The following is a 13609-nucleotide window of genomic DNA, read 5'->3' on the forward strand; positions in this document are numbered from 1 at the left end:
CCCACAACAACATAATTGTAAAAATGTCAAGATTTATGTACAAAACGTGAAGAATTGGTATCACAAACTGAGAAATTGCAATGAAAAACGATTTAATATTATTTTATGTATTAGATGGAATATGTTGATTTGAAGCCGGTATTTATATTCCAGGTGAATATATCTCCGAGTCTGCACAGCGCGTCGCCGCTGGACATCCACGTGAAGGGTCCGCTGGTGAGCACCGTACTGAACATCGCGCAGTTCCAGGTGCCGCTGCGCACCAACCTGGAGATGCTGAATAAGGATAAGCCGAACAAAATGGTAACGCTACTAACAATTTGTTATTTTAAAGTGATAACCCTCACTTCTGGGATTCATTATACAAATTAAATTTGTAACCAAAATTTATGAACGACGCGGCACTCAAATCCGCGACCTCTCGGGTTCCGTCCGAGCGTTCTTTCCAACTGAGCCAACCGTTCGAGTACGCATTGTTCATTGTTCTACTCTCAGGTTGTGGCTTAGATTTGGATGAGCGACTTCAAGTCAATTTCCTAATTAAGTGGATCCTGTAGATGGAGCCGCAGCGAATAATTTATTATTAATAGATATTGGCTGATTGAAGCAGAATTATTTTTATATTATTTAAATTTAATAACTCTGTATTAGCGCGTGCTTAGGATAACATACTTCATATAATATTAAAAAATGAAAATTGGTTATGGCGAAACAATAAACAGACATACCTGAGGAGGTTCCGGGGACAGCTGGTTTGCTAGTGGCTCCCGCTAATCCTTTAGGAACTGCCTAGCGTAGGTGCTTAAAGATTGATGTGTCTGCTTGGCGAAATGATGTAATATGCGATGCGAATATGACTGTGCCCAGTGATTGGTTGATTCAACGTTAACTGGCCCGAGAGTTACAATTGGCATTAGATCAGCCAGTCAGATACTAATGCGTCTGTTATCTATAGATATCTTCCAATTTCCTACAGAACACTATCTGCACTATAGTTTGCCGTAACAGAAAATTACGATAAAAAATAATAGACAATTGCGGCGCAAACAATCTCCCAAGTGTTAACCCTGATGGTTATAATCGGCCTCTGCCCCCACCGCACTGTCCATTCCCACTTGTGTCTCTTCTTGAGATTGAAGATGTTCTTATTATAAATTTTTACTAATTAATATTAATTCTTTGTTTTTTATAGGCCGGTCTTCCGTACGACAGCAGATTGTATACGGTGTATTTGTCGAAGGAGGAGAGAGATAAACATATTATATACACCAATATGGAAGAGCGAGATATGGTAATTTATATTTTATATCACTTTAATTAGACATGTTAATATACCATATGGATTTCACTTATATGCAATAAATGAAAATACAAGGAGTACTAGTCGTGGGCTACTAATACTAATACTCAGCGGGCTTATTTTTTTTTCGCTTTTTTGTCGCTCCATTCCCAATCTCTGGTATCATTAAGAAAGTCATTTATGTTCTTAATTATAGTAAGTTTTGCCACACAAAAGTTTTTTAAAAATTCTTCTTAATTTCTTAATACATTTTTTTTAACATTTTCTGAGATCTTGTTATAAAAGCATATACAACGCCCCACAAAAGGGTTACTAACTCGACTTACCCGAGTAGTAGGCATTGTAAGTTAATGTTTGTTTCTGGTGTTAACATTATGGCTATGACAGCAGGGGCGTGCATTGGATTTCTAGCAAGGTAGGCACTGTAGATCTAACTAGTCGTAGTTGCGCTTTAGTCCGACAGTACGATATAAGTTGTATGGAACGTTGCTTGTTTCGTATATGCAAACTGTAGACTGCCTACCGTAGGTAGTAAGTTAACTTTAGCACTAGTGCTATATTAATTTACGTTCATAACGAGGCAGGCACTACCTAATTGCCTATAAGATATGCACGCCCCTGTATGACAGTATCTACCAAATTCACTTATGTGCCTATCTACATACATACACTATCAAGAATTTAGTGAGAAACAACAGAAATATGTTGATTTCTTTTAAATTTTACTCTCAATGATTCTTTACGACACAGGTTATAAATAGATAGTATTGATATCAGCAGTATTGCTCATATCAATATACCATTGGACTAGTTGCGCCGTATCTTCGCCGGTTAATTGTCTAATTTTACCGCTTTTAAATGCCGTATAAACATTTGCATTTTCAACAGTACTTTGAAACGTTAATATCTCATGTGGAATCATACATCATACAGTACCTGCGTGACATCCTGTCGACCCTGACACCGGACGACGTGCGCCACCTACTGCAAGCCGAGGACGAGATGACGCAGACTCGCGACATGGAGCGGGTATTCCCCACACGCGACTCGCACAAGTACCTCACCTTCCTGTCCGGCCCGCGCTACTACAACCGCCTGTTCGACGCCTGGGAGACCAGATACGCAGACAACAGACAAGCCGGTAACTTACAACTACCCTCCATTTTACAAATTTTTCTATTTCAGTATTCATTAATTGAAATCATTGAAGTATGTGGAGTATTAAGCGTATCGTCAAAGTAATGGTGTTAAAAAGAGAACTATAATATGGAAATTAAGAGTCCTACTAAAAGAGAGTAAAGTCCCTAAAGTGCATGGGTTTGCATGAAGACAGAAGAAACGGCCACAAACCTCATCCTGGACTACCTTCTCAAGAATGGTATCTTGATACACTTATGCCGATGTTTTGATACCTTTTTCACTTGTGACGATGTTGTTTTTTTTTGAGCATATTTATGGTCATTTTATTTGTTAAAATGTTGCTCATGTGTAAAAAAGTTCTCATCCGTAAACAATTTTTACTGTGACCTCCCTTTGCGTACCGCTTCAGTAGTTGTTTCGATTTTACCACCCATTTTTAAAAAAATATCAGTTTAGAAATCTCCAGTACGTCTCTTATAGGCTGCAAGTCCAAAGTGATCTTGTAAAATACTCGACAGGGTTCTAGGTCTATCTCCCGAAAAAAAAATCTTTTGCTTTCGGATAGCATTCCTTCGAATTATTTCACTTACTGTTTCGACCACCTTTTTCGTATACGACCAGATCATTTTCTGTCACAAACAGAGGAGGTCTCATTGTACCATATTATAGACACGTACACAAACATTTTAGTAGTACCAAACGTGTTTTAAAAATTACATTTAGCTCCATACATACTTTGTGTAATGCAATCACAGCGATTCGCAAATATTGCAAAATATTGTACAGTGTATTGGCGCCAAAATGAGAAAACTCAATGAACAATCATATAAAAATAAGTGATTCCAAATTCAAATGTAATATTTTGTTTATTTTTAATTGAAACAGTATTTATGGCCAGACTAAGTATAAGTACAATAACTTCAAATCGATAAACGCACTGACAGTTACATAACATCTATTATACTTTCGAAATTGTGTTTGGAAAGCATTAATTTGAAAGAATTTAAGTTTTCAGAACGCTTTATATAGAGTGGTAAACTATTCCACAACTTTACTGCAGTTACAGCAAAAGAGTATGAGGATGAGATTTTAAAATCTAATGTAGTGGTACAGACGGTAATACAACACCTCCATTGTTAAATGTTGTGGTTCAGTCGGTAATATAATGTTCCCATTTGTGAATGTTGTGGTTCAGCTGGTAATATAACGCTCCCATTGGTGAATTTTGTGGTTCATCTGGTAATATAACGCTCCCATTTGTGAATGTTGTGGTTCAGCCGGTAATATAACGCTCCCATTTGTGAATGTTGTGGTACAGCCGGTAATATAACGCTCCCATTTGTGAATGTTGTGGTTCAGCCGGTAATATAACGCTCCCATTTGTGAATGTTGTGGTTCAGCCGGTAATATAACGCTCCCATTGGTGAATATTGTGGTTCAGCCGGTAATATGACGCTCCCATTTGTGAATGTTGTGGTTCAGCCGGTAATATAACGCTCCCATTTGTGAATGTTGTGGTTCAGCCGGTAATATAACGCTCCCATTTGTGAATGTTGTGGTTCAGCCGGTAATATAACGCTCCCATTTGTGAATGTTGTGGTTCAGCCGGTAATATAACGCTCCTATTGGTAAATGTTGTGGTTCAGCTGGTAATATAATTACACTCCCATTCGTAAATGTTCCAGGTATCGAGCTGCTCCGGAACCTGTGCGACATTGGATATCATCTCGAGGTGCCGCCCGTTCCACTAAAGGTAACGCCACACCACTCTCGATCCGCACTCGTATTCACACTCACAGCATTACTCGCACTCGCAGCGCTCCGGTGTGTGCACGCCTTAGCTTTACATTTCCTTCGGTGATGCCCGCTACCTGTATGTTACCTTTATTTTAATAATAATTATTATTTATTTCTCTTACATAAAATACTTATTATTATTATAATTATAAGACAAATAAAATCTATGAACAGAGTAAGGAACGCAAAAGTTTTAGCATCTGGAGCTGAACTAGAAGTAACCTATTATTATTTAAATTTTCAAACCTTTGATCAATATATTGTGTAATATAGATGATTCGGCTGTCAATAATATTTTTAAATACCGAATTACAACTTTAATTTGGTATTTCTGCTAGAGAGTTCAGTATCAAAGTAGTTTATTTTATTCAATAATGGCGAAAAATTACAACTTCAGGAAGAAATTGTCTCTTTATATTTTTCAGTGCTTTATATAGCACTCGAAAAAATTTCCATTTGAAATTTGAATGATTTTTTAAGTACAAACTGCTTTAGGCGCGTTGGACATTCTCTGAGATGGGAAAAACTATTTACCTCGCGACACTTACCGTTACCGACACCTCTGTATAAAAATATATACATATTATCTATACTAATATTATAAAGAGGAAAGACTTGATTGTTTATTTGTTTGCATTGAATAGGCTCCGCAACTACTGAACAGATTTGAATAATTCTTTCACTGTTGGGAAACTAAATTATCCCCGGGTTTTATAGGCTATATTACATTTTCAAAAAATTAGGGATCCCTACTATAAGTCCAGTAATGTAATGCAAGGTGTAAAAATACGTACGCGAACGACGTCGCTGGGTTTCGGCTATATTGTATATGTATGTTCCCTGACTGTGTCTGCTTACGGCTGTCATAAGTAAAATTTATAGGAAGCGGGCATCCTGGAAATCATCTGAAGCGAACCTATTGTAGTCTGTCTTTATTATTTGTATTTATGTAACCTTTTTTTTGTACTACACTTATATATTTATCACTTTGCTCTCTCGGACATTTGTATATATATGTTTTGTACACACTGTATGCTTATATATGTATTATATGTAAATATATGTTATAGAAAATTCTATTTTATGATCGAATGAAAGTTATATGATGTGATTTTTTTTTTAATTTTGTTAGGTTCGTATTTTATTCCTATGGTATTGCCAGTGCTTTAAAAATTCATGACAACATTATTAATTTTTATGCTATGGTAAACAATAGTTAGAGTGTTACCGAGTTTTGTAAATTACAGGGGAAATACGGCGTAAACGTGGTGAGATTTTATGATAATGTTCAGCATGGTTTATGTATACTTTTCATGAAATCCATCATAAAGTCTTATGATATCTTTTAGGAGGTTACTTGACATGTCAAATATATTTTTAAACGTGCTTAAAAGTTTGTAATCATGTATCAAAAGTCATAAGGCTAAGGCCACTATTATAAATTGTAAATGTCATTCCTATTCCCCGTGCGCCCATGCATTCCTTATGCATGCATGTGGGGGAGGGCGTAGATGCCGCCACGGCGGTCAACCATTGTGTAAGTCGGTACCTGATATTGGTAAGCTAATTTAGTTATCAACACTTGTAAAGTGAGCATAATTAATATATATGTAATGTATGTATAATTAAAGTGAATTATGCCTATAAAGTTAAGTTTAGAGTAAACAGAGCATTTTCAATTTTTAACCGGGTAATACAGTTTTATTTGTAACAGGATAAAGGTTTTATGCCGCTGAAAATCCATTAACATCTTGGGTATAAATGTGTCCCAAATTATTTATAATTTAAAATAAATAGTCACCTTCACCACATTTCTCATAATTTTGTTTGTATCCCAATGCAATACATTTTTCCTCGCAAACTCCACGGTAGACGCTCAGTTGATTTACGCCCTCGCCTGCGGCTCGGGCTGCAACCCACAGCCTCGAGTATAATGAGCAACTTAGCTCACTTGTATGATAATATACTATATCGACAGTCGATTCTGTATTAGTACACAATAAATTATTATTTATATTAGAGCTCTTACCAACGGACGGTTGGCTTAATTTGTGTACTTAATCCCAGAAGTGACAGATATCACTTAAAAATAACAAAAAATATATTAACATGTCAAGTATACAATTAGAACATATTCATATCTATATATATAAAAATTAATTGCTGTTCGTTAGTCTCGCTGAAACTCGAGAACGGCTGGACCCATTAGGCTTATTTTGGTCTTGAATTATTTGTGGAAGTCCAGAGAAGGTTTAAAAGGTGAATAAATAGGAAAATGCTGCTAAATTAAATAAAAACAACATAATTTCTTTTTTCAACATATTTCTATGAGAGAATTTATTGACGCACGGTGTGACAGTTCTGCTGTGAAACAATTTCATTACGACAGCAGGGTGCATATTTTACGAAGTAATTGTTGATGTTATGATATATTATTGACAAATTCACATAAAAACATTATTTTATTTACTATATACAGAACAACGACTGTCGGGTCAGCTAGTTCGTAATAAAAATAATTTATGTAGAACTCATAAAAAATATAAATATCTGCTGTTCTATCTACACGTCAATAATTGCCGATAGTTTAATTAAAATTAGTTCAACACTTCACAGTGGGGGCGCTGTTCACATACATTTGACGTCAATTCAACATAAACTTAGTACTAGCGTTATAGACGAACCTTGTGTGAAAGTGAGATAACTATCCTTACATAAAAACCTAGGTGTGAGAAAGAGACGGAATAGATGGAATGTGAAACCGTTTTGAAACAATTTAGTGTCCATTAGTCTGCTGTCAAATTGGATCGCATTTTAATTTTAGTGTTTTTATTGTAATTGTTCTGTATTTTAACGGATATTAATTAAAAATATAACGGTGTCGTGTTCTCTGTTAGATTTAGTGTGTTGTCTACAGCAACAAACTAAATAAAGAAACATTTTACAGGTAAATACTGATTATTTTATACTGAAGTGGTGCATAATTTCGAAGAATATATTCACTTAAATAATTTGTATTACATTTGATATACGCAGTAAACATCTATTTCCTAAAGGTTACAATTAATTTAAAAATAATGTGTTAGAAAACAAATTATTTTATACGTAAATATTACGCCGTTTATCAATATTTGTCATAGGGATTGATTAAAAGCAAAATACTACACACTTCACTAAGTCACTAACACACTCACAACACACGAACATTTTAAATTTAGTCTCGCCGTAATGAGGAGAGTGTTTGTCTGTTACGCTTGTATACTAAGTTTATTCTATTCAATGAGTTGACAATAATGGATATACTATATTATGTGGATAATAGTTTTCTGCTACCACTCTGCCGGCTAAAATTTTATCAAGCACCGTAGGAAACCTTAAAATTTTTGAGCGTACTTAGAATTTGCTCAGACTTTACTTGAAATGAAAGGATAACATTTATTTTTTTCCTTAACATCATTTATTCTTTGATTTTATTTTTAATTGCTACTGTCCTCATGCCCATTCAATGTTACTAAAATAAACAAGGAAATGTTATCCAAATGCCATGAGTGTTTTTCTTTCTTCTATTCCTATATCGTTAAAGGCTGGCAACGCTCCTGTGATTCCTCTGGTGTTGCAAGAGAATGTGGGCGGCGTACGCTCGTTTGTTGTCCTCTTCCATAGAAAAAATTATCAAATGAGAAATTGAGTCTTGTTTCATAATTCGGCCAGTCAACATCTGAAGATGCCTCGTGTAAAGGCGATACACGTGTTGATTTGGTGAAAGGCAAATCTTACCGGAAGTAATACGCAATAATAAAAAGCTCATAGCATTTGGATAATTATGCATTTCCGTAAAATAATACCTAATTCATTAAATTTTCCGAAATGTCTGTTTGTTTGAGTTGAGCAGTGACCGCATATTAAACATGGATTTCTGACGCTTTAAAATAGCGCAACTAATACTATCCCGTAGTGGGCCGGGCTTACAAACTGTCCCGGCACGCGGATCAGTTTGATTAGGCAAGTGAGCGCGATTGAATCTCTGTCAGTTTTTCAACAAGGATTTTTCATTGAAAAATTACATCATGCGTTGTTAAGTGGTGTAGGAATCAAACGGATCATCATCGCAAGGGTAGTTGGAATCAATTTTCACGTATAAGTACACTGAAAAATTCAATAAAACATTTTTTAATTATTTAAAGGGATGGCATTATGCACACTGTGGCAGCACATTTTACTAAGGTTTCATTATACAGCTAAATTTCTATTTCGCATTTAATCGAGTTGTTTAAAATTTTCTTGGTCAATGAGCAGTAATGTAAAACATATATTCAGTTCAGGTTACGTATGTTGTATTGACACACGATTAAGGAGAACAGTGTGCTTACATTGTCTTTAAGCACACTTTTGCCGTTCCGCTATCAGACTACGAATGATATGGGTACAGAACGTTATTGGTTTCGTCATCTGAATGTGTGCCGTTCCTGCATAGAACTTTCTTCCACATCCTATCTGTGGAGTGAACTATCTTCTTGAGCTTTTTTAAGCATAGACTTACAATAAACTATAGACAGACAAAGTGTGCTGGAGTCAATAACATCTGTAAATAGAGATAGAGCGATATAGAAATGAAAATGAATCCAATGTTACTAGAATCGATTTTTATTGACAAGTCGTAGTCAGTCAGCCACGCTTGGCATTACCTCCATAGTATTTTGTATATTAAATTACTAGCTAATACACAAATTGACGAATCAAAATCAATACTCTAGTATATTCTGAGTCTATAGTTTCTAGGCCGTCACGACATGAGTACGTTCAATAAATACTTATTTGTCCCCCGGTTTCACTAAAACAATAATATCAAGAATAAAAGAGATAAGGTAATAATATGCAAGTGGAACAAACCCAAGAATGTATGGCAACGTGACATTTAGAAAGTTCATAATCTCTGCCGTCCGAATGAAAGATACACGTGTTTCGTAAGGTGCGTATAAATTACGCGCGGCAAACCATTAATCATAGGCATAGGCGGTTTTTGAGACTGCAACAAAGGAGCTTCCAAAGATGATGTAAATACTACGTGATCAGAGGCTGGACGAAACGTGCAGTCATTTGACATAAGTTTGAAATAGTAGTAATTACAGTATGGCGATTGGTGACGAAGTATAATCCGGCTAAGTTTGAAAGCGAACAGTTGCTTACAACGTAGTGGATTTCAGCTATCTCCGTTTTTTACAAGATTATAACCGTCATCTGTCAATCTATCAATGACGGCACATTTCATACGATCGAGTGAATCGCTTGTTTCTTCGAGAGTTTCGTTAGGCTGGGAGCTTCAGTCGTTCGCTCGCACAATTAACAATGAAATTGTCTGTTTTGATACTCGAAAAAGGTATTGCAGGCTAGTTATATATGAGTCCCCGGATGCCAGTAATTTTGATGCTAATTTGGTTTACGAGAATGAACTGGTCTTTCTAGTTCCCGCGGGCTGTTCAAGCTGAAAAATGAACGTCAACACGTTTCGAACATGGCTCGCTGCCGCGCGTAAAATATGCGCACCTTTACGTGTCACGTGACATGTTACGTAACGTACACGTACGTCACGCATGTCTTGTGTGTATGAGTAAATAAATAAACTCAAAATACTATTTCATGAATGTGCATTTAAAATAATTTGTGTTTTGTCAATTTCTAATCACGGCTGACCGCCAGGGCAAAGTGACAAGTGCGCTTAGGAAAACGTACTTGAGTTGTAAGCGAATGGCACACAGTAAGTCAGTAGAACGGTTCCGGTCCAGTATTCGTTTCCGGTTGAATCTAGTTCCGCGTAGACGTTCATAGACAACACCGCCTCTGATCTATGCTCTACTTGCATTATAATTAATTCGTTTTACATATGTTGTCTCTAAAGTTTGTTATTTCTAAGTGATAACCCTCACTTCGGGGATTAATTATATAAACTATAATAACCAATATTTATATACAATGCGTCCTAGCTCTCTTAAAAACTGAGCCAACTTCCCGAGTGGCGCATCGACCGAAATTTTGGTATGTCTTGCTCAACCACAATTATTGCATATTAGGAAATTTCAGATGTCGCTCTTGCAAATCTAAGCAGTTTCGTATTCAGTACTCGTCCTTCAAACGTTGAGTAACTAACTATTACTACTAATTTATATTGTCAAGCCTAATTTTTAATTGGCGAGTCGAGACAATTTTAATCCATTTCCTGACTTTGACATTTCAAATATGCCATGCCATGACATATTCTGGTTTATTAATACCAATTATTATGGTTTTTTTTATCAACTAAAACCAACATTTTCTGTATGTTTACTAATACAATTTATAGATTTTTTCTATTTGTTATTCATATTCATATTTGGATTAACTTGAACTGTTACGATAAAACTATATCCCTCCCCTATGGACTTTAAACAAGTCTCTTCTTAATGCTTTAAACTCAGCTGTTTTCTCATTGAATTTTTTTAACCCTCGACCAATAATTTCATCACAATAACGTCAGTGTCATCATTAACTGCTGTTTTAATTCTCCGGTTTAATTTTTTGACGAAACTCTCATTTTTGAGTTTTTCTGCTCATGTTTTTACTGAGAGCTGCAGTTATCTTATTTTATTATTAAGGCCTTTTTGGTTCTTCTCTTTTTTATTGGTCGTGTGTATGAGCCCTAATGCGCTTAAACGTGCTTACGTGTAATAATAATATTGATGACAGAGACAGTGTATGTTCGATCAAAATTCTTTATAATACAAGTGAACATATTGGTTTTATAAATATATTTTAGTTTAATATTATGTTGTATTTGACTAAAATATTTTTATAATGATATATAGTTATTTCTTATGTGTCCTTCAAATAGAAACGTTATTGTTGCTAGCATTAGGTCGTGATTTAAGTGTAAATACTACGCTAGGCTTTGTTGGTCAGATTTGTTCTCTAGCATAGGACTTTCTGTTAAAAGGAATGCATGTAAGGTAAGCTTTTCGAACAAAGGTTTATTCGTGTATTAACTATTAAGCTAGTTATAGTTCTTATATGAATAATTGATTTAGAAATGTTAATTTGGTAGTTTTTTTTTAATATTGCATGCCTTAAGCGCGATGCGCGTAGGTAATCTTAAATTCCAACGGTTTATCGCATATAATTGGTATGAAAAGCACATAAGAAAAATAAATGATTGTTGAACTTTAAAAAAAAATTAAATAGATTAATTGCTATTATGACATAAAATGGTTTTAGTGGCTTATGGTGTGGATTTATAGAGTCCGGATGGTGGAGTAAACACGATAAAATCAAAAATATATTTTTTTTAACACTTTAATCTTATCATTAATTAATTATGTGGGAAGCCATGGAATGTAAATTGCAGTATAAATTGGTTTTGTTTAGTTGTAATTATTTGTTTTCGGACATTGAACAGTCAAATATTATATTTCTTATTTGAACTTATTTCTATAAAAACTTATTTCTTGTATTTTCTTATCTTTACTGACAGACGTAAAATTACAAAATCATAAAAGATTATTTAAAATAATAAGGTTATGTATTAGTGAAATTTTCACTGTATTTAAATTCAAAGAGGATGTAAATACTACGTTTATCAAAGTATGTGCCCAAGTAAAACTTGAAATTTAGTTTAGTATGAAACGTGCAGTGATTTCATATAAGTTTAAAATAGTAGAAATTATAGAATTAGCGACGAAGTATATTCCGGCTAAGTTTGAAAGCGAACAGTTGCTTAAAACGTAGTGTATTTCGGCTATCTCCGTTTTTTATAATATTATAGCTGTAATCTGTCAATTTATCACTAACTGCACGTTTCATACAATCAAGTGAAAAGCTATATTTCTTCGAGAGTTTAGCTAGGCTGTTTAAACTATTAAAAAAATATTCGTACAATATGAGCGCTTAAGGCATGCACACTTTTTAAAATAATTGTCGTACATTATGTATATTATTGTTACATTAATGTTATAAATAAATACCTCTTAGAATTACGTTGAGTTTCTTAGTTCAAAAATGGGTTCGGCCTTGTTATAGAAGATTTATATATATATACATAAAAGTTAATGTAAATTTTGTATATTTTTGTAATAAAATGTCATTACTTTTTGTTAATTAGGAGATATAATTTATATTAGTACTTTTATTGCTAGGTGCTATGATACTATTAAATGGCTTCAAGTAATGTGGTTGAGACTGTATTTGCAATACGAATATTTTTTCATGTGTGTTTAACCGAAACCCGTATTAGAATGAGAATATTATGTGATTGCGATCTGCATACCATATTGTGGAAGTACAGCCTTTTGAGTTATGTCCACGTGTTTCAAATCAAATCAAATCAAAATCACTTTATTCATGTAGATAAATGACACTTATGAATGTCAAAAGTTTTCTTTCCTTTTTATATTTGCCGCCCCTGCGGAAAGGGTTGAGCTTTACTGAGAAGAAGTGGCAAGAAACTCAATGCCGCTCTTTTAAACCATCATTTACAGCTTCAGCTTTTTACGAATCATTTCAGTTACAATGTATTATATAAAGTGATGCAACAAAAATACTTAAACGTCCAAATACTCAATACTTTACATGAGTATGTCAAAAGAATTAAATATATTTTTTTACATAATAACAAGAGTTATTGAGTACAGTAGATCCATCAATCCAGACACACTGTTAATAAATAAAGGTAATTTGCGACAATTTTTGTTTGTTTAGTGCCTAATAATCAGTTTGAGAAATTGGGAGTTAAACTCCTTTAATTATTTAAAAGTCATATTTAATCCAATCTCTGCATTATCTCAAGACAGTCTTAGCCAATTAATTGAGCCACGTAATTAACAATTGGTTAGCGGTTAACATTTAGTGATGCTACGTTATCGATAGTCGATAAAATTATGTATGATTGTTTTTTAGTCAGCCAAGTATTGGGAGCTAGACAATGTTTGTGAAATTACTGTTTTATTAGCGTCCTCAACCGTGTGAAGGTAATTTGTTGATGTTATATATGTTCGATAGGAGACTGTATGTTATTTTTTTTTATACTGCTGTTGTCTGTGGTTTTATTATTTTTTCTCTATATCAGGGACTTTATTTTTTATTGTATTTATTATGCTATGTATAACTGTATTGATTGCTTATCTCTATGCTTATTATGGGTTCGGTTTACGCAGTTATAATTAGTATTTTATCAAATTGATTATTATTTTCATTTCCTCTTTCCTTTATTCACCCCAAAATGTAGGATTATTCTACAATTTTGGTGTTTGTTTATAAATAATGCCGCAAAATTACAACATTCTTGAATTGAATGAGAAATTATGAAGCCTTCAAATTCATTTTCGAATGGGCATTAGATTCTGATGT

The 13609-nt window shown here is 34.2% G+C and overlaps 1 protein-coding gene across 4 annotated transcripts in view; it reads left to right on the forward strand.

Moving 5' to 3' along the window:
* LOC126971651 (tubulin monoglutamylase TTLL4-like) overlaps positions 1-13609 on the forward strand; it is a 48769-nt gene that overhangs the window by 31250 nt on the left and 3910 nt on the right. For all 4 annotated transcript variants that reach the window (XM_050818028.1, XM_050818046.1, XM_050818037.1 and 1 more), the window contains 4 exons: positions 154-303; positions 1193-1291; positions 2234-2441; positions 4126-4193. In XM_050818028.1, the coding sequence (XP_050673985.1) occupies positions 154-303; positions 1193-1291; positions 2234-2441; positions 4126-4193 (525 nt within the window). The remainder of the gene's footprint in view (positions 1-153; positions 304-1192; positions 1292-2233; positions 2442-4125; positions 4194-13609) is intronic.

This window comes from Leptidea sinapis, chromosome 2, assembly GCF_905404315.1.
Source record: "Leptidea sinapis chromosome 2, ilLepSina1.1, whole genome shotgun sequence".
NCBI lineage: Eukaryota > Metazoa > Arthropoda > Insecta > Lepidoptera > Pieridae > Leptidea > Leptidea sinapis.